The 21,554-nt window shown below is 38.0% G+C and overlaps 1 protein-coding gene across 1 annotated transcript; it reads left to right on the forward strand.

Moving 5' to 3' along the window:
• Positions 1-1,563: 1,563 nt before the first annotated feature.
• On the forward strand, positions 1,564-2,367 carry LOC110604813. Its single transcript, XM_021743122.1, has one exon. It carries the CDS (start codon positions 1,564-1,566, stop codon positions 2,365-2,367), a length of 804 nt encoding a protein of 267 aa, XP_021598814.1.
• Positions 2,368-21,554: the final 19,187 nt, after the last annotated feature.

The raw sequence follows: 21,554 nt of genomic DNA on the forward strand, positions 1-21,554 counted from the left end.
ATTTCTTTAGTAAAAGATATTTAAAATATTACCTACAACATGGTTTGATAGCAAATTACCAATGATAGAGGGGTGATAGGCATATTTTCTTTGTAAAAAAAATCGAAATAATTATCCGTACAATTATCCATAGTAGGTAATATAATAAGTAAAATATGAAAATAATAAAAATATCACTTACAATATTGTGTGGTAGTAAATTACCGACTACAAAAATGTCATAGGTAATATTGCTATGTAAAAGAATATTGAAATAAGTGTGTCTACGTAATTTGGAGTGTAGTTAATATAATAGATGAAATTAAAAGTATTAAAAATTTCACCTACGATATAGTATCGTAGCAACTTACCCACTACCTATGTGTTGTAGGTACATTTATTTTTTTATTTAGTAAAAATATATTAAAAATGTTATATACAAAATGGTTCAATAGCAAATTACCAACAGCAGAGGGGTGGTAAGCACGGTTTTTTATAAAAGAAAATCCAAATAATTATCCATGCAATTATCAGTGATAAGTAATATAATAAGTAAGATATGAAAATATTAAAAAAAGTCACCCACAATATTGTGTGGTAGCAAAGTACCAACTACAAAGATATCGTAGGTAATATTGTTTTGTAAAAAATTTTGAAACAAGTACCTGCGTAATTTTTTGGTGTAACTAATATAATAGATGAAATTAAAAATATTAAAAATATTAAAAATCTCACCTAAGATGACATAGTATCATAGCAACTTACCTACTACTTATGTGTTGTAGGTACATTTATTTAATAAAAATATATTAAAAATACTACATACAAAATGATTCAGTAGCAAATTACTAATGGAAGAGAGGTGGTAGGCACGTTTTCTTTGTAAAAGAAAATTGAAATAATTACCCACACAATTACCGGTGATAGGTAATATAATAAGTAAGAAATAAAAATATTAAAAATATCACCTATAATATTATGTGGTAGTAAAGTAACAACTACAAAGATATAGTAAGTAATATTGCTTTGTAAAAGAATGTTGAAATAAATATCTATATAAATTCGGAGTGCAGCTAATATAATAGATAAAATTAAAAATATTAAAAATTTCATCTATGACATAATATCACAGCAACTTACCCACTATCTATGTGTTGTAGGTATATTTATTTAGTCAAAATATATTAAAAACATTACCTACGATATGGTTTGATAGCAAATTAGTAATGGCAGAGGGGTGAAAGACATTTTTTTCTTTATAAAAGAAAATTGAAATAATTATCCACGCAATTACCGGCTGGAAACCCAGACTTCTTTAACCCAGCAATAGCACCTTCTGTCGTAGAAGAGACATGGGTGTAACAACGTCACGTACCATTGAACTGTAAAATAGTTCCTTGAATTACATAATAGTCGACTGAACTAGTTGATGCATGCGTTAGCTTCCCCTATTGGTATCAGAGCCTGGTTAGAACCCCTTCTTAATTAGTTCTAGTGAAACCTAAGTCGCGTATCCATTTGCCAGATAAACCAGAAGGTATAGGCATGTTTGGAGTAAATCGTTGACAGTGATCTAGAGCTAAGATGGAAAGGCTGTTTGAATCTCTCTCTGGTAGATCTAGAGATTCTAGCTCTTCTAAATCCTTGTCTAAAAAATCCACAAAAAATAAAGAAATTTTGTTAGCCCAAGATTTAGATACTAGTTTAAATAATTGGGAGTTACCTCCTATTTCTTCAGATCTTATTTATAAATCTAATTTCATGTATAAATCTGATTACGTTATTAAGACTGTAGAACAGGCAACACCAGTACATGGAGACATGCAGTCTCTAAGTTTGCTCTCTGAAGAATTGATCAAAAGGCATCAAGAGAAATATTCATTCCTTCATATAGGAATGATACAGGTAGCGGTAAAACCCGCTACAAGACTAGGGATTAATACAACCGCTATGTTGTGCGTTCGAGACAAAAGGCACTTCAAGTTTAATGACTCCTTATTAGGAGTAGTAGAGTCCTCCCTTTGCGATGGACCCATATTCTTTCAGTGCTATCCAAATCTTACCTTGTCTCTCACAGATCCGTACATATTACAGACTCTAATCTTAGATATCAAAACAATGGGATATGATATGCTGCCAGGATCAGAAAACTTAATCCTAATTTACAGGATTCATTATAAGACTATGAATATTGTAGTCCCTAATTTAAGGGAAAAGGCTACTAAGTTAATATCCCCAAAGGGAACAACTACTCTGTTCGTGACTAATATGTCAAAAGGGAATTTAATAATTCCAAAGTCCATTCAATGGGATCAGGTTAATTTGCCTGAAAACTGGATACTTGAAGAAGCTGCACCACCAAAGAAAGAAGAATCGACTACTGTTTAGTCAATAGTACAAAGCAATAAAGGATCAGTAGCCATCTCTTTCGCCAGAAGCAGAAGTTTTGGAGGAAGAAGATCCTACTCTAGTGCATCTCTACTATCAGAATCATTACCTCCAAGGTCTTCAGTATCAACTCCTATTCAAAGAAGCAACTCTGTGATTGGAATCCAAAGGACTGAAGAACAAATAGCAAATCTAGTTTATGAAAAGCCTCTAAGCCCGACTCCATCAGACATGGGCTATGACACTGAAAGTGTGATCTCCAAATCCTTCAAAATAATGATTCTTGAAAAAGAAGAAATGTCGTTCGAAAAATGGTTCAGTATGGAGATTCCCAACAAAGAGCAAAAGTTGTGGCATAATAAATACAAAGTATACAAGTATCAGAAACAGGGGAGTAAAGACTTTCCTGAATTTATACACCATTGTTTCACTCTACTAAAAAAACCATACCCCAATTTCGAAGACATTTCCTTTCTGACCACTCTTGAGACCAACTACAAGACATTCATCAATCCCCATGGAAAGGTTCTTAAAGAAATGCATCCACCCTTAACCGATCTTATATACCAACCAACAGAAAACTCTAAAGTAGAATGCATCCCCTTTTCACATGACAACAGTGAAAATCCTGCTGCTAGGCAACAAAACTTCACCAACCTAAGCCTTCATACAATCGGTCAACAACTGAATAGAGTTGAGAATCAAGTCTCAAAGATAGCATCCCAACCAACAAGAGTAGACATTCTTCCACGAAAAGAGAAGGCAGAATCGTCAGGCACCAGACTAGAGGAAAGGGTTTTATTTAAACCCATGGGTAGCAAAAGCGTCAATATCAAATTAGACAAGAAATAAGAAATGCTGGAAGAATTAACAAAAAGATTGGCTAAACTGGGACTAAAAGAAGATCCAAAAAAGAAGTCAATTGTTCCACTAACTATGGAATCCGAAAACAAGACAGAAAGAGAAGAAAGGAAAAATGAAGAGGAAGAACTTACTCAGCTCGAATCAATGTTACGAGAAACAGGACCAGCTGAAGTAAATAGGATAAAATATCCTAAAGCACAAGCCACGATGGAATTGAAGCCATACTATCCAAGGCCATCTCCAATTAACTTGCAGTATGAAGATACAAGCTATAATCCAGTGCAAGTAGATGGATCCTCCATTCTAGAATCGAATATTGATGGGCTATCTGATTATCAGATCAAAAATGTCCTTCAGTATATGACTATGCATGCTACAGCATGTCGAGCCAAGGGTAATGATGACCCTGCTGCTGCAAGAGCCCTAATAGCAGGGTTTAGTGGCCAACTAAAAGGATGGTGGGACTTCTCAGTCTCCAATGAAGGAAAAGCTCAAATATTCAATATGGTTAAACAAGAAGGAGCTCAACAAATACCAGACGTAGTCAACACCTTATTATATACAATAGGGTTACACTTCATCGGATCAGTCAGTATGTTTACTGACAGAGCTCAAGAGCAGTTAATAAATCTGCGCTGCCCAGATCTTTCTCATTTTAAATGGTATAAAGATACCTTCTTCTCTCTGGTCTTTACCAGAGAAGATAGCCAGAATAATGTCTGGAAAGAAAAATTCTTGGCAGGACTTTCCACACTCTTTGCTGAACGAGTACGAGACCAAATACGAAGTAAGCATAACGGTAATATACCGTACCATCAGTATACATATGGAGAACTAGCATCTGAGGTAGTTACTGCAGGAATCATCCTTTGCAATGAATTAAAAACTCATAAGCAAATGCAAAAGGAACGGTTCTATGGGAAACAAATCCTTGGAAACTTCTGTGAGCAGTATGGATTACCACCTATAAAATTTCCCTCCACGAAATTTCAGGGGGGTAGGGAGGACAGCAGTCGGCGGCGTCGTATGCATCGCCATCATCGTCAAACAAGAACTTTCTTCAAAGATCGGCGTCCTTACAAAGAAAACCACAGAAAGTTCCCAAAGAAAGATAAGGGTCACAAGCCAAAAGAAAGAAAGAAGTATAATCAAAGCAAAGCAGAGAAAACTATAGTCTGCTACAGATGTGGAAAGGTTGGTCACTACGCCAACAAATGCAGAGTAAAGCAGCAAATTCAAGCGTTAATAATAGAAGAAGATTTAAAAGAAGCATTAGCATAAGTTTTGCTAAATGAAACAGATTCAGAGCAAGAAGTAATGGCACTTAATGCTCTAGACTACACTTCAAAAGAAGAAGGAGATAGCAGTTCAGAAGAAGGTGATGAACAGAAAAATGAATGCGAAGGAAATTGCAATTACTACAAGTCGATGTGTGCTATGAATGGCCTTCTAGTACTAACAAGAGAAGACAACCTCATTCTGGATCTAATCGATAATATCGAAAATCCAGAACATAAAAGAGAAAAGCTAGAAACCTACATCAGTCTTTATAAAGACAGAGACTCTGGCACAGCTGTGCAAAATCCAATCGAGAAGAAAATTGACAGTAAGCAGTCTCCTTACGACCTGAAAGAGATTCTAGAAAGAGTTAAAAACTCGAAGAGACAAAAGGAACCAACAGTGGCAGAATTAAGAGCCGAACTCAACTCAGTAAAATCTGAGATTATAGAGCTAAAAGAAAGGATAAATATCCTACAGCTGTTAAATGAACAGCACCAACTAGCCATGGAAGAATTAAAAGAAAAGCAGTTAGAAACAGAGATTAAAGACATTAACAATCTCCATTACATTAATATGGCTGACAGGGTAATTACCCACAAGTGGCATACAAAGATCACTATAGTGGTACACAAAGAATATTTGTTTGAAACAAATGCCTTGATCGACTCTGGTGCTGACCTAAACTGCATTAATGTAGGATTAGTTCCTTCCAAATATTTCTCAAAAACGATTGAGGAGTTGCATACTGCAGATTGAAGCAAGATGTCAGTAAGGTACAAACTGAACAATACTGCTATTTGCAACCAAGGTATTTGCTTCGAAATTCCTTTCTTAATGGTAAAAGAATTATCTCATCCAGTTATCTTAGGAAACCCTTTTTTGCATATGCTATATCCTATTCAGCAAATAACTGAAGAAGGAATAAGCACTAAGATAAATGGAAAGGTAATTACCTTACATTTTACCACGCAACCAAGGGTAAGGGAAATAGATGTGTTAAAAAGCACAATAAAGAATAAAACAAAATTTATTAACTCCTTAAAACAGGAGGTAGTCTACAAAAGTATAGAAGATAGGTTAAAAGAACCTAAAGTCCAACAGAGGATTAAAATAATCCAGGAAGAAATGATAAACAATATTTGTGCTGAAAGCCCAGATGCATTTTGGGCCAGAAAAAGACATGTGGTTAATTTGCCATATGAGCCTGAGTTTACTGAAAAGGCTATACCTACCAAAGCAAGGCCCATAGCTATGGGGCCGAGACACTTAGAGATTTGTAAAAAAGAAATTGCTGAGTTAGAAGCAAAAGGGTTAATAAGAAAGAGTAGTAGCCCATGGAGTTGTCCAGCGTTTTACATTGAGAATGTTGCTGAATTGGAAAGAGGTGTTCCTAGACTAGTTATAAACTACAAGCCCTTAAATAAGGCGCTCAGATGGATTAGATACCCTTTGCCCAATAAAAGATATCTGTTAAACAGACTCTATGAAGCAACCATTTTCTCAAAGTTCGATATGAAGTCAGAGTATTGGCAAATTTAAATTGCTGAAGAAGATAAGTACAAAACGGCCTTCACAGTACCCTTTGGGCATTATGAATGGAATGTCATGCCATTTGGGTTAAAAAATGCCCCTTCAGAATTTCAGAAGATTATGAATGAGATCTTCAACGTTTATTCAGCGTTTGCTATAGTCTATATAGATGATGTTTTAATCTTCTCTAAGACTATAGATCAACATTTCAAGCATTTAAAAATGTTTGAAAAGATCGTTAAATTGAACGATCTGGTAGTTTCTGCAAAGAAGATAAAAATCTTCCAAACCGAAATTTGGTTTTTAGGCCACAATATTGCTAAGGGAACTATTATTCCTATAAATAGAGCTATAGAGTTTGCTAGTAAATTTCCAGATGAAATAAAAGAAAAAACTCAACTGCAAAGGTTTTTAGGAAGTCTAAATTATGTAGCCGATTTTTATAAACACCTAGCCCAGGATGCTAAACCTTTATTCCAGAGGTTAAAGAAGAATCCTCCTGAGTGGACCAATGAGTATACCTTAACAGTAAGACGGATCAAAGATAGGGTAAAGACCCTACCATGCTTAGCCATTCCACACCCTGAGTCATTTAAAATAGTTAAAACAGATGCGTCTGATAAAGGGTATGGAGGGATCCTTAAACAAAGGATAAATAACAAAGAAACCCTTGTAAGGTTTACAAGTGGTATCTGGACAGGACCAAGAGTTAATTACTCTACGGTAAAGAAAGAAATTCTTTTGATAGTTCTCTGTGTCCAAAAATTTGAATCTGATTTATTGAATCAGAAATTCCTAATTAGGATTGATTGCAAAAGTGCAAAAGAAATACTTATTAAGGATGTTAAAAACATCGCCTCTAAGCAAATCTTTTCTAGGTGGCAAGCAATTTTATCTGTTTTTGATTTCGATATTGAATTCATAAAAGGAGAAACTAACTCATTACCTGATTTTTTAACTCGAGAATTTCTTACAGGAAATGAGTTCAAGGACTCCAGCCAAAAGGCAGCATGAGGAGTCATCACCCTTACCGGTTAAAGAATCGGATCGGGTAAGAGATGATGCTTATAAAATAAGCATCAAACTAGTGAATGAAAAAGAGATAAATTACCCATATATCCCTATCAGCTATTATGTTCTAAATCCTATTGAAAAAAGATTTGAGAACCTGAGCCCGTATGAAATAGTTGATTATTATACTGAACATCATTCAGCAGTTCCATTTCTCCCAAAAGCTTTTGATTATTATCAAGCTATATTGACAGAAACTGGATCTGTTGAGATTGCACCCACAGAAAGAACTGGACATCAATGGGCTTATAGTAAGTTCATTATAAAAAATATTATAACCAGTGAGCAATGGGGTGATTCTCTTCTGAAACAAAGAGAACTGAGATACGGAAGACCAAGATGGTATAGTTACTTTGACTATATCCAAGCTTGGACTGGAGCTCTGTTATATGAAAATAGACAGAGAAAATTCAGTTGGTTTATCCAGTTCCAGCTAGAAAAGGAAATTAAAGAATTTCCTCCTTGGTTTCACGAATGGTTCTTTAATTGGGGAATTTTCCCAATAATGTTACCAGACAAAGTAAGATCTGTTTATAAACAGTTTACAGAGGTTAATCAATCTCTCTTAAATCCTAGACTTGATTTTACTCTTCAATACAGAGTACCATGGATTGCCAAATGGGATTATATTTTAACAAATAAAAAGCCCAAAAAATTTAATGAGTTTACCATTAATAATGTGAAATGGTTAACACGAAGAATAATGATAAAGTGGTGGGATAAATTTGAATTTTTTGGTCCCTTATCAGTATTCTACCATAGACGCATTATTGACCTAGTTAAAAAACCAGAGGAATCTTCTGAAAAGTCAAAAATGACTCAGTTACTTAAGGAGTTATTTCACTCCATTACAAAAGATGAATTAAAGCAACATCTGTCCCAAGCACTTGAAGAACTGTCAGATGCAGCAACCACTAAGGAAAAGCCACGAGAAAAGGGAGAATGCTCCAGGACAAAGTTCGCAAACTTTTGCTAATGCTTCTTTTAAATCTTCTTCTATTGTTAACGCTTGAATTTGCTGCTTTACTCTGCATTTGTTGGCGTAGTGACCAACCTTTCCACATCTGTAGCAGACTATAGTTTTCTCTGCTTTGCTTTGATTATACTTCTTTCTTTCTTTTGGCTTGTGACCCTTATCTTTCTTTGGGAACTTTCTGTGGTTTTCTTTGTAAGGACGCCGATCTTTGAAGAAAGTTCTTGTTTGACAATGATGGCGATGCATACGACGCCGCCGACTGCTATCCTCCCTACCCCCCTGAAATTTCGTGGAGGGAAATTTTATAGGTGGTAATCCATACTGCTCACAGAAGTTTCCAAGGATTTGTTTCCCATAGAACCGTTCCTTTTGCATTTGCTTATGAATTTTTAATTCATTGCAAAGGATGATTCCTGCAGTAACTACCTCAGATGCTAGTTCTCCATATGTATACTGATGGTACGGTATATTACCGTTATGCTTACTTCGTATTTGGTCTCGTACTCGTTCAGCAAAGAGTGCGGGAAGTCCTGCTAAGAATTTTTCTTTCCAGACATTATTTTGGCTATCTTCTCTGGTAAAGACTAGAGAAAAGAAGGTATCTTTATACCATTTAAAATGAGAAAGATCTGGGCAGCGCATATTTATTAACTGGTCTTGAGCTCTGTCAGTAAACATACTGACTGATCCGATGAAGTGTAACCCTATTGTATATAATAAGGTGTTGACCACGTCTGGTATTTGTTGAGCTCCTTCTTGTTTAACCATATTGAATATTTGAGCTTTTCCTTCATTGGAGACTGAGAAGTCCCACCATCCTTTTAGTTGGCCACTAAACCCTGCTATTAGGGCTCTTGCAGCAGCATGGTCATCATTACCCTTGGCTCGACATGCTGTAGCATGGATAGTCATGTACTGAAGGACATTTTTGATCTGATAATCAGATAGCCCATCAATATTCGATTCTAGAATGGAGGATCCATCTACTTGCACCGGATTATAACTTGTATCTTCATACTGCAAGTTAATTGGAGATGGCCTGGGATAGTATGGCTTTAATTCCATCGTGGCTTGTGCTTTAGGATATTTTATCCTATTTACTTCAGCTAGTCCTGTTTCTCGTAACATTGATTCGAGCTGAGTAAGTTCTTCCTCTTCATTTTGCCTTTCTTCTCTTTCTGTCTCGTTTTCGGATTCCATAGTTAATGGAACAATTGACTTCTTTTTTGGATCTTCTTTTAGTCCCAGTTTAGCCAATCTTTTTGTTAATTCTTCTAGCATTTCTTCTTTCTTGTCTAATTTGATATTGACGCTTTTGCTATCCATGGGTTTAAACAAAACCCTTTCCTCTAGTCTGGTGCCTGACGATTCTGCCTTCTCTTTTTGTGGAAGAATGTCTACTCTTGTTGGTTGGGATGCTATCTTCGAAACTTGATTCTCAACTCTATTCAGCTGTTGACCGATTGTATGAAGGCTTAGGTTGGTGAAGTTTTGTTGCCTAGCAGTAGGATTTTCACTGTTGTCATGTGAAAAGGGGATGCATTCTACTTTAGAGTTTTCTGTTGGTTGGTATATAAGATCGGTTAAGGGTGGATGCATTTCTTTAAGAACCTTTCCATGGGGATTGATGAATGTCTTGTAGTTGGTCTTAAGAGTGGTCAGAAAGGAAATGTCTTCGAAATTGGGGTATGGTTTTTTTAGTAGAGTGAAGCAGTGGTGTATAAATTCAGGAAAGTCTTTACTCCCCTATTTCTGATACTTGTATACTTTGTATTTGTTATGCCACAACTTTTGCTCTTTGTTGGGAATCTCCATACTGAACCATTTTTCGAACGGCGTTTCTTCTTTTTCAAGAATCATTATTTTGAAGGATTTGGAGATCACACTTTCAGTGTCATAGCCCATGTCTGATGGAGTCGGGCTTAGAGGTTTTCATAAACTGGATTTGCTATTTGTTCTTCAGTCCTTTGGATTCCAATCACAGAGTTGCTTCTTTGAATAGGAGTTGATACTGAAGACCTTGGAGGTAATGATTCTGATAGTAGAGATGCACTAGAGTAGGATCTTCTTCCTCCAAAACTTCTGCTTCTGGCGAAAGAGATGGCTACTGATCCTTTATTGCTTTGTACTATTGACTGAACAGTAGTCGATTCTTCTTTCTTTGGTGGTGCAGCTTCTTCAAGTATCCAGCTTTCAGGAAAATTAACCTGATCCCATTCAATGGACTTTGGAATTATTAAATTCCCTTTTGACATATTAGTCACGAACAGAGTAGTTGTTCCCTTTGAGGATATTAACTTAGTAGCCTTTTCCCTTAAATTAGGGACTACAGTATTCATAGCTTTATAATGAATCCTGTAAATTAGGATTAAGTTTTCTGATCTTGGCAGCATATCATATCCCATTGTTTTGATATCTAAGATCAGAGTCTGTAATATGTGCAGATCTGTGAGAGACAAGGTAAGATTTGGATAGCACTGAAAGAATATGGGTCCATCACAAAGGGAGAACTCTACTACTCCTAATAAGGAGTCATTAAACTTGAAGATACAAATAGGAGGGAACTTAAAGCTGCAAAAGGAAAAGAGCTGGCTACAAGAGTAAATATTGTACAAGGAAAAGTACACAAATCAAATAACAGGTACGAAAATAAGAAACTTGATTACAAACCTAAGTTTAATAATCCCATCTTTAAAAGGAAAAGATATTGTCTTGTCTGTGATAAGGCGGGTCATGATGCACTCCAGTGCAGGAAAAGAGTGATAAATGACAATCCTCCTAAAACAAAAGTGAATTTAGTCGAAGGAGATGTCATTATTGCTGCGGTCATTTCTCAAACTTTTCTTGTAGCTAATGTGCAAGAATGGGTAGTAGACTCTGGTGCTACTAGGCATATCTGTGCAAACAGAAATGCATTCACCTCTTACACTATAGTGGGGGAAGGAGAAGAACATGTGTATTTGAGTGATTCTAGGACTACAAGTGTCCTTGGTAAAGGGAAAGTTCTTCTCAAACTCACATCTGGAAAGACCTTGGCACTTAATGAGGTACTTCATGTACCTAATATGAGAGCTAATTTAATTTCTGTAGCTCTACTGGGAAAGGCTAGGATTAAGGTGTCTTTTGGGTCAGATAAAATTATACTGACAAAAAATAGAACTTTTATTGGAAAAGGTTATTGTAATCAAGGACTCTTTATTCTCAATGTTTCTACAATAACAAATGAAAATGCATCTCCTTGTGCTTTCTTGCTTGATTCTTTTGATTTACGGCATGCTAGATTAGGACATGTTAGTACTTCTTATATTAAAAAAATGCAATATCTTGGTATAATATCTGGCACCGGTAATACATGTTTAAATAAATATGAAATTTGTATAGAATCTAAGTCAACCAAAAAATCATGTTCAACTACACATAGAGAATCTGAATTGCTTAGTTTAATACGCACAGACTTAGGAGATTTAAAACAAACCATTACTAGAGGTGGTAAAAAATATTATGCAACTTTTATTGATGACTATTCTAGATATACTAAAGAATATTTGCTTAGAAATAAAGATGAAGCATTTAATATGTTTCAATTGTATAAAGCTGAAGTAGAAAATCAATTAAATAGGAAAATAAAAAGGATTAGATCAGATAGAGGTGGAGAATATATCTTATTTAATGACTTTTGTGAAAAGGAAGGAATAATTCATGAATCTACTCCACTCTACTCACCTGAATCTAATGGAGTAGCGGAAAGAAAAAATAGGAAATTAAAAGAAATGATGAATGCTTTATTAATAAGTTCTTCCTCACCTAATAACCTTTGGGGGGAAGCTTTATTATCTGCTTGTCATCTACAAAATAGGATACCCTATAAGAAAACTGATAAAACCCCTATGAACTTTGGAAAGGTTATACACCTAACTTAAAATATTTAAAAGTGTGGGGGTGTCTTGCTAAAGTAATTCTTTCTTATCCTAAAAAACGAAAAATAGGTTCAAAAACTTCTGATTGCATGTTTATAGGCTATGCTAAATATAGTCCTGCATATAGATTTCTTGTTTTGAAAAGTGATGTGCTTGATTGTAATTCTATAATTGAGACAAAAAAATGCTGAGTTTTTTTAACATGTTTTTCCTTTAAAAGTTGAGAAAATTTCTCATGCACCTAATGAAAATATCTATGAAAATCATATTGAAAATAATAATGAAGACTTAAGAAGAAGTAAAAGACAAAGAAAAGAGACTTCTTTTGGAAATGACTTTTACACTTATCTTGTTGAAAATGAACCTTTAAGTTTTTCTGAAACTATTAAATCTTATGAAGCTCCTTTTTGGAAAGAAGCAATTAAAGCCGAATGTAATACCCGGCTAGACTCCGGTATCGGAATCCCTACCGTCCGGTGGGATCTCGGATGTCGGAAACCTCTAGAAGGGTAAAGTCATGTTTTCATAAAATATTTTAATGTATTTTATGGTTTTAATCAAGTAAGAAATGAGTTTTTGCATGAAAATAATCTTGGAAGAAGACCCAGTTTCGGCCGCCGAACGTGCATGCGCTTCGGGTGTGCCTTAGGCCCCCGAAACCATGAGTGAGGGAAGTCCAGGTTCGGTCGCCGAACCTTATGTTCGGCCGCCGAACATGGCATGCATGCGGGGGCACGTTCGGCTCCCGAATGTGGCCTGGTCAGCCGCTTATAAAGGGGTCCCTTAGCCGAAATGGGCGAGCTTTTCTCCCCATTTTTGGCCAAGGTGAGCTCTCCGCCGTCCCTCACCGATCTTGAGTTTCTTCCTTCAAATCTTTCACGATTTTCACAAGTTTTCACTTTGTTTTGAAGATTTTCAAGTATAAAGCAAGTTTTGGAGCTTTTGAAGTTCAAGAAACTCAATCTCTCCCATCTCCGAGTTTGGGTCGTTTTCCTCTCGATCTTCAAGAGGTAAGAGTCGATCTTGAACTCGTTGCATGTTTTAAACAAGTTTTAAGTTGATCTATGGGGTAGAAATGCATGTTTAGGTTTTGGTTGGTTTTATGGGTTATGTTAAGTTTTGAGCAATGTATGATGTTTGTGGTTGCTTGATGTGTTGTAGTTGGGGTTTAAGATAGTTTGAAGCCCCTAGGAGCTTGTTTGCTTGAGTATGCATGTTGTAGATCAGGTTTATGCATGTTTGAAAGGTTTGGGAGGCGTTTGTGCATGTTGGAGTTGAGTTTCTGCCACTTTGGAGAAACTCAGGTTCGGCCGCCGAATGGACTTTCGGCCGCCGAACCCGCTTGTGGAGGCAGCCTTCGGCTGCCGAAGCCTGCCCCCGAAAGAGGACTTTCGTCTCTGGAGGGTAGTTTCGGCCGCCGAAAGTGCCGCCGAACATGCATGACTTTCGTCTCTGTCTGGGAGTTTCGGCCGCCGAACCTGCCTGACTTTCGGCTCTGGAGGGACTTTCGGCCGCCGAACCTGCCGCCGAAAGTGCCCTGTCCAGCCATTTCTTGCATGTTTTCTATGATTGTTTTGAGGTTTTTTAGGGGGATGTTTTAGAGTTATGTTTATGTATGTTTGGTGACAGGAGCGGTTGTCGAAGCCGGCCAAAAATAACCTCATTAGCTGGATCCTTATTTCCACTTAGGCTCTTACTCTAGACCCCTATTTTGAAGCATTGCAGTGAAGAATATATGCATGAAGATTACTTACCTCTTTTCCTTGTTTCCCTTTGCTTACCATGGTTAGGATTTGTTTTCCTCAAGAGAGACATGCACATTAATTTGTTAAGACTTTTTCTAGCTTTTGTATTGACGTGCCCTTACCGTGAAGTACTTTATTCAGGCTTTTGCACTTTAGATCTTGCTTGGAAAGGTCACCAACCTATTTTAGATCTAATACTTTTAGATTTTTCAGTTGGTCCCCTATCCAAGTGGCTACTAGCCTTGTTCATAGTCTTTTGACCATTAGAACAATTTTCAATTTGTGCTTTTGAGGTCTTTGCCTTTGCTAAATTTTCTTTCTCTCAATGATTTGGGCAAATCAACACCAATTGCTAAATCAAGTCACATTAAGTTCATTCACACAATTTCAATTTATTCTCAATCAATTGAGGGTCATCAATATATTTTTCACCATGGCAAACTCAAAGATTCAATTCAAAAGGCAATTCTCAAACATGAATACAACTCACTGCAATTGATTCAACATAAATTTAAAGAGTTATCACATCAATGGGGTCATGGAAAGATAAACTCATCTAACATAGTTCATGAGTTTAAGTAAAGCAAAACAAAAAGGAAGAAGAAGGTTGTGGTTGTGTGTGTTTTATTGAAAGCATAAACAAATTAAAATTTAACTGTGGCTAATTAACTTAAAACTTGAAAGGAAAAAGAAAAATTTTTTGCAATCTGAAAGCATGAGAAATCGCAGAAGAAGAGGGGAGAAGAAGAAGGAAAAGGGAGAAGAAGAGGAAAGAAGCTATATGCACCCCCACACTTAAATTATGCATTGTCCTCAATGTAAAAGAAGAGAGAAGAGAACAAAAGAAACTGAGTACTTCCTTGGGGTGTGGTGTGCTTGGCATGATCCTCTAGGCAGAATGAGTGACGAACAGATGTTCGTCTGGGAACTCTTCTTTGACTGGGCATGGTGCAGAGCTGGAGGGAAGTCGGCTGAGGTGGTCTGCCACAAGGTTTTCTTTGCCTTTCTTGTCTCTTATCTCAAGATCAAATTCTTGTATTAGTAGAATCCACCTAATGAGCCTTGGTTTGGCTTCTTTTTTCTTGATCAAGTATCGCAAGGCTGCATGGTCAGAATAGACAATGACTTTGGTTCCCAAAAGATATGGTCTGAACTTTTCCAAAGCAAATACAACTGCCAAGAGCTCTTTTTCAGTTGTTGTATAGTTGCTTTGTGCAGAATCCAATGTGCGAGAGGCATAGTGAATGACATGGGGGGAGTTTCCCACACGTTGCCCCAAGACTGCTCCTACTGCATAATTGCTTGCATCACACATGATTTCAAATGGCAAGTTCCAATCAGGCCATTGAATAATTGGGGCAGTCACAAGCAATTCTTTAATCAAATCAAACGCCTTTTTGCAATCTGCATCAAAATCAAATGTTACATCTTGTTGGAGCAATCTGCATAATGGCAAAGTGATTTTTGAGAAATCCTTGATGAATCTTCTATAGAACCCTGCGTGGCCAAGGAATGATCGAATGTCTTTAACGTTTGTGGGGTAAGGTAGATTTTTTATGGTATCCACCTTAGCTTTGTCCACTTCGATTCCCTTAGCTGAAACAACATGTCCTAAGACCATACCTTGATTAACCATAAAATGACATTTTTCATAATTAAGCACAAGGTTAGTCTCAATGCATCTTTGCAAGATCTTTTCTAAATTGGTAAGGCATTCATCAAAAGAATTTTCATGAACAGTGAAGTCATCCATAAATACCTCAATTGTCTTACCCACATAGTCAGAAAATATGCTCATCATGCATCGCTGAAAAGTGGCAGGTGCATTGCATAGTCCAAATGGCATTCTTCTAAAGGCAAAAGTGCCAAAAGGACAAGTGAAGGTAGTCTTCTCTTGGTCCTCTGGAGCAACTGGGATTTGGTAAAAACCTGAATAACCATCAAGACAACAATAGTGAGATTTACCTGCAAGCCTTTCTAGCATTTGATCAATGAAAGGAAGTGGGAAGTGATCTTTTCTCGTCGCAGCATTGAGCTTCCTATAGTCCATGCATACCCTCCATCCATTCTGAACTCTAGTGGGAACAAGTTCTCCTTCAGCATTCGGAACAATGGTAATTCCAGTTTTCTTTGGAACTACATGTACAGGGCTCACCCATTTGCTATCAGATATTGGGTAGATGATTCCTGCATCAAGGAGTTTGACTATTTCTTTCTTCACTACTTCCATCATGGGTGGATTCAATCTCCTTTGAGCATCTCTGACTGGCTTGCATTCATCCTCCATGTGAATTCTATGCATGCAAGTGGAGGGGGAGATACCTTTGATGTCATCAATGGTCCATCCTATGGCTCCCTTGTGTTTCTGTTAGTACCTTTAAGAGGCTTGCTTCTTCATGTTGGTTCAATTCATTGGACACTATGACTGAAAGTGTCTTGTTGGCTCCCAAGTACATGTATTTCAGATGGTCTGGGAGAGGCTTCAGATCTGAAGGTTGTTGCAAAGATGGATTAGAAGAGCTTGCTTGTGATGGGGGCTGCTGGGAGAGGTTCGGCGGCCGAAAAGTGTCTGAGTTCGGCGGCCGAATTTCTTCAGTTTGCGGAGTGAGCTTTGGCGATGGGTTCGGCTTCCGCAAGTCAGTGGGGTTCGGCGGCCGAAAGATGTTCGGTGGCCGAAGAGTGTCTTCTTTCTGCACAAAGTTTTCCCGAAAAGGTGCGACAGAAGGTGCGCCATGCATGATCTAGCAACATTTCATACGTTTGAGTAGTTAGGGTTTGGATCTTTCTTGTTCTTCATGCAATTGGCAATTGTTTTGATGCCTATGGCCCAAGGACGTTCCTTGGCAATTTGTTGATTAGTAATTGGTTGGAGGACGTTCCCTAATCAATTTGTTCATAAGGAAAGACATGGTGGTGAGAAGCGTCTTCCACCCCCATAACCAACCTATTGAGTTAATCAAGATAACCATGTTTCAATGATCAACCCAAACAACCAAAGTGGATCCATATCTTCAACTAGACCTTTCTCTTATTGATTTCCTCTTTTATTTTAATTACTTGCTGTTTTAATTGCTTTCATTAGTTGTTAATCAAATCATCTCAAAACCCCCCTTTTTACTTTCCTTGCACTTTACTTTTGTTCTATTTGCAATCACTTACTTTCACTTGTGCTTTCAATTGGTTTGATTGGTCTTGATTAAGATAAATAAGTAGGTAATCAATTCTCTGTGGATACGATCCTTCACCACTGTCTACAGTTGTATTTGTAGGTAACCAAGAAGGTTATTTTTGGCCGGCTTCGACAACCGCTCCTGTCAAAAATTGGCGCCGTTGCCGGGAAGAGGTTTGACGGCCGAAAAGGTGCTGGGTTCGGCGGCCGAAGGTCTTCTTTTTGCGCAGTGTGTTGCAAAAGTGGCGCAACAAAATCTGGTGTCAGAGGAGCAGTAGGGTTCGGCGGCCGAAAGTGGGCTATGTTCGGCGGCCGAAGATCTTCTGTCTGCTTGATCTCAACCTGCTGAATGCTGCAAATTGTTTCTTTTAGTTTCAGGTTTTCAATCCTGCAAAGATCATCATCTAAAACAGAATCTTGATTTTCATTAAACACATCTTGGCTCAAACAATCAATAATATCAAGACCATAAACTGGGGACATATCATGAGGATATTTCATGGCATCATAGACATTGTACTTGATTATTTCCCCTTCAAATTCCATGGTAAGAGTACCATCATGCACATCAATTTTAGTTCTAGCAGTACTCAAGAAAGGACGTCCAAGAAGAATGTCAGAACTAGTATTGCAACTATCTTCCTTAGTATCAATCACATAAAAATCAGCAGGAAAGACAAGTTCATCTACTTGGACTAACACATCTTCTAGAACACCTATGGGGTATACCACGATCTATCAGCCAATTGTATCACAACTCTTGTTTCTTTTAGTGCACATGCATTGAGAGATTTATAGATGGAGAGAGGCATGACATTGATAGATGCACCAAGATCACACATGGCTTTCTTGATACCAACATTCCCAATTTTGCAAGAGATAGCAAACATACCTTTGTCCTTGCATTTAGTAGGGAGTTCTCTTTTAATGACAGCAGTAACTACCTCACCTACACTTACTTTCTCTCTTTCAGCTAGCTTTCTTCTGTTGGTGCACAACTCTTTTAGAAATTTTGCGTACCTTGGAATCTGCTTGACAGCATCTAGCAGTGGTATGTTGATCTCCACTTTTCTGAAGGTCTCAAGGATCTCCTTTTCTTCTTTTTCTTTTTGAGTTCTTTCAAATCTTTTTGGAAAAGGAGGTGGAATGTGAAAACTTACCTTCGGGTCAGCTCTTTGCGCAGGAGGCGGTGCAGAATGAGATGGAGAGGCTTCAGGTGGCCTTGGTTCTACTTCCTTCTCTTGATCATGATTTGCATCTTGAAGCTCTTTGCCACTTCTCAAAGTAATGGCACTTACATTTTGTTTGGGATTTGCCTCAGTCTGGGATGGCAACTTTCCTTGAGTTTCCAATCTGTTTATAGAGGTGGCCATCTGTCCTATCTGTTGTTGTATCTGTAACGACCCGAAAATCGGACCGCTACCGGCGCTAGGATCCGGGTCGACTTAAGGCCGCTGGGACCCGTAGCAAGCCTGACATAAAACCTGTGAACCTGTATAATCCCATACATGATCAACAACATGCATAAAAATTTAAAACTTTTCTTCACACATCTGTCACAAACTAACTCAACCTGTGCATACTCTGAACATATACATAACATAGTCCCTCTGTGGGGTCTCATCAAGCCTTAAAGGCAAAACAACCTGTGTTGAGTTAGTTTACATAAACATCATAACATAAGATCATGTACATACAAAAGGGATTAACAATATACTACGGTCAAGCACAACTCTATCCTCAATAACCTCATTACATAACATACTGAATATTTTTACATTTCATCATAATACAATTGTCATGTCCACAATCTAACTATTACATGCATATGACTTTCTTTTTCTCTTCTTGCCTCCTCTATCTATCCCGTACCTGCAAACCTGGGGGTTAGGGGAGAGGGGTGAGCTAGATGCCCAGTGAGTAGAACTATAAAAAAGAATATTTAAAACATGCCATCATGAAATGCGTCACTGCGCAAACAAATCACACCACGGATGGACTGATTCAAAAATCCCTCAACTCCATGCCCGGCCCTATTATGGGCACCACAGGACTTCGTATTGCCCGGCCCTATTATGGGCACCACAGGACTTCGAACTCGGAGTTATTGCCCGGCCCTATTATGGGCACCACAGGACTTCGTATTCAGAAGGCTAATGAATCATCCTAATGTCCATCCACTAACATCTATCACAACAATGCAATGCGGCATATTCGTGAATTCTAGTGCAACAACCTATAATATGATCATGATGCATGAAGCATGATAAAAGCATTTCATTTCTTAATTTAAAAGGTTAAGTTTAGTTCCACTCACCTCTGGCTGACTCTGACAAACTCTGTAGCAGCTGACTCACTGCTGGGGTCCTTGGTTCCTCGGGTCCGAACCTACACAGGTGGACTCCAATGAGGGACCAAACATACATAAGCATAACTCTAATATATCCCCCAAAACCCCCCCTAAAATATCATGAAAACATCACATGAAAATATGCATGAAATGGCTGAACAGGGCACTTTCGGCGGCACCTTCGGCGGCCGAAAGTCCCAGACAGAGACGAAACTCAGGTAGGTTCGGCGGCACCTTCGGCGGCCGAAAGTGCCAGACAGAGACGAAAGTCTCTCTTCGGGGGCAACTTCGGCAGCCGAAAGGCCTGCCTCCCCAGCCATGTTCGGCGGCCGAAAGTAGCTTCGGCTGCCGAACCTGGTTTCTGCCAAAGGGCAGAAACTTGGCTCCCTTTGCACATTTCGTCTCCCTTTGCACCTTCTTGGTTACCTACAAATACAACTGTAGACAGTGGTGAAGGATCGTATCCACAGAGAATTGATTGCCTACTTATTTATCTTAATCAAGACCAATCAAACCAATTGAAAGCACAAGTGAAAGCAAGTGATTGCAAATAGAACAAAAGTAAAGTGCAAGGAAAGTAAAAAGGGGAGTTTTGAGATGATTTGATTAACAACTAATGAAAGCAATTAAAACAGCAAGTAATTAAAATAAAAGAGGAAATCAATAAGAGAAAGGTCTAGTTGAAGATATGGATCCACTTTGGTTGTTTGGGTTGATCATTGAAACATGGTTATCTTGATTAACTCAATAGGTTGGTTATGGGGGTGGAAGACGCTTCTCACCACCATGTCTTTCCTTATGAACAAATTGATTAGGGAACGTCCTCTAACCAATTACTAATCAACAAATTGCCAAGGAACATCCTTGGGCCATAGGCATCAAAACAATTGCCAATTGCATGAAGAACAAGAAAGATCCAAACTCTAACTACTCAAACGTATGAGATGTTGCTAGATCATGCAATTTCTTGGTTTTTACACCAAGTGTTCTTAGATCAGAATATTTCCAGCAATTACGGACTAACAAATATCCTAATCAACAATCAATTAACTTTGTAATCAAGAATCAAGTGGCCAATTTGATCAAAACAACAAAGCAATCTTTAGAATTAAGCACAATTGCATGAATATTGAATAAATCAAAAGCAAACACTTTATGTTCAGATCTCACAACCTTTTAAACAACCTTAGTTTCAACCAAACTTCAACTAGAAAGGGGGTTTCAGCCACTCATGGCTGAACCAAAACAGAAATTAAAAGAAAAGAACAAAGAAGATGAAGAACTAAGGGGAGGAGCCTTTGGAGAGCCTTGATCAATCCCTTGATGGAAGATTATGATTCTTGGTCTTCTTGAGGCCTTTAAATAGATCTTGAGAGGCTTCCTTTTTCCTTTTTAGTGTCCATGCATCTTTGAGTGATTGCCCCATAGTGCCCTTGAGTTTTCTTTGTGCATATGTGGAGTTGCATGCCCTTTTTGGTCTTTTAATTGACATCCAAGGTGTGTCCAAGAAGATTTATGCACTAAAGAGGAAGGTGGAGCCTTGATTTGAATTTTGAATGAGCATAGCACTATATAGGAAACATGTGATCTTCAAGATTTGGCTCATTAAATAGGGAAGAGCATGTTCGGGGGCAAGTTCGGCCGCCTAAGTTAAGTTTCGGGGGCAAGACTTTCGTCTCTGGAGCCAAGGTTTGGCGGCCGAAGGTGCCCCCGAAGGTGGGTGACTTTCGCCTCTGGACTTGACTTTAGGCCGCCGAAAGTGCCCCCGAAAGTGGGTGACTTTCGGCTTCCGAAAGTGCTTCCGAAAGTGCTTCCGAAGGTGGGTGACTTTTGGCTTCCGAAAGTGCTTCCGAAGGTGCTTCCGAAAGTGGCTGTTTTTGGGCATTCTTTGGCACTTTTAAGAGCATTTTCTTCAAATTGTTTCTTCACACCTAATATTTGCAAAACATGATTAAAACCACAAAATTAGGTAGAATAGGTGCAAATAAACATCAATAAGATCATGAAAATATGGGCTAAAATATGCTCTATCATTTGGTCCCTCATCTGAGTCCACCTGTGTAGGTTCGGACCCGAGGAGCCAAGGAGGTCAGCAGTGCTAGCTGCTTCAGAGTCCTTAGAGCATCAGCCAGAGGTGAGTGGAACAGAACCATGCCTTAAAATTTAATAAAATGTTTAGCATGATCCATGCATCATAAATGCTATGTTTACGTAGGTTATATTGCATTAGTAATCACGAATATGATGCATTGCATTTTTATTGTTGATGTGGATGGATGTTGGA

Source organism: Manihot esculenta, chromosome 17 (assembly GCF_001659605.2).
Source record: "Manihot esculenta cultivar AM560-2 chromosome 17, M.esculenta_v8, whole genome shotgun sequence".
Lineage (NCBI taxonomy): Eukaryota > Viridiplantae > Streptophyta > Magnoliopsida > Malpighiales > Euphorbiaceae > Manihot > Manihot esculenta.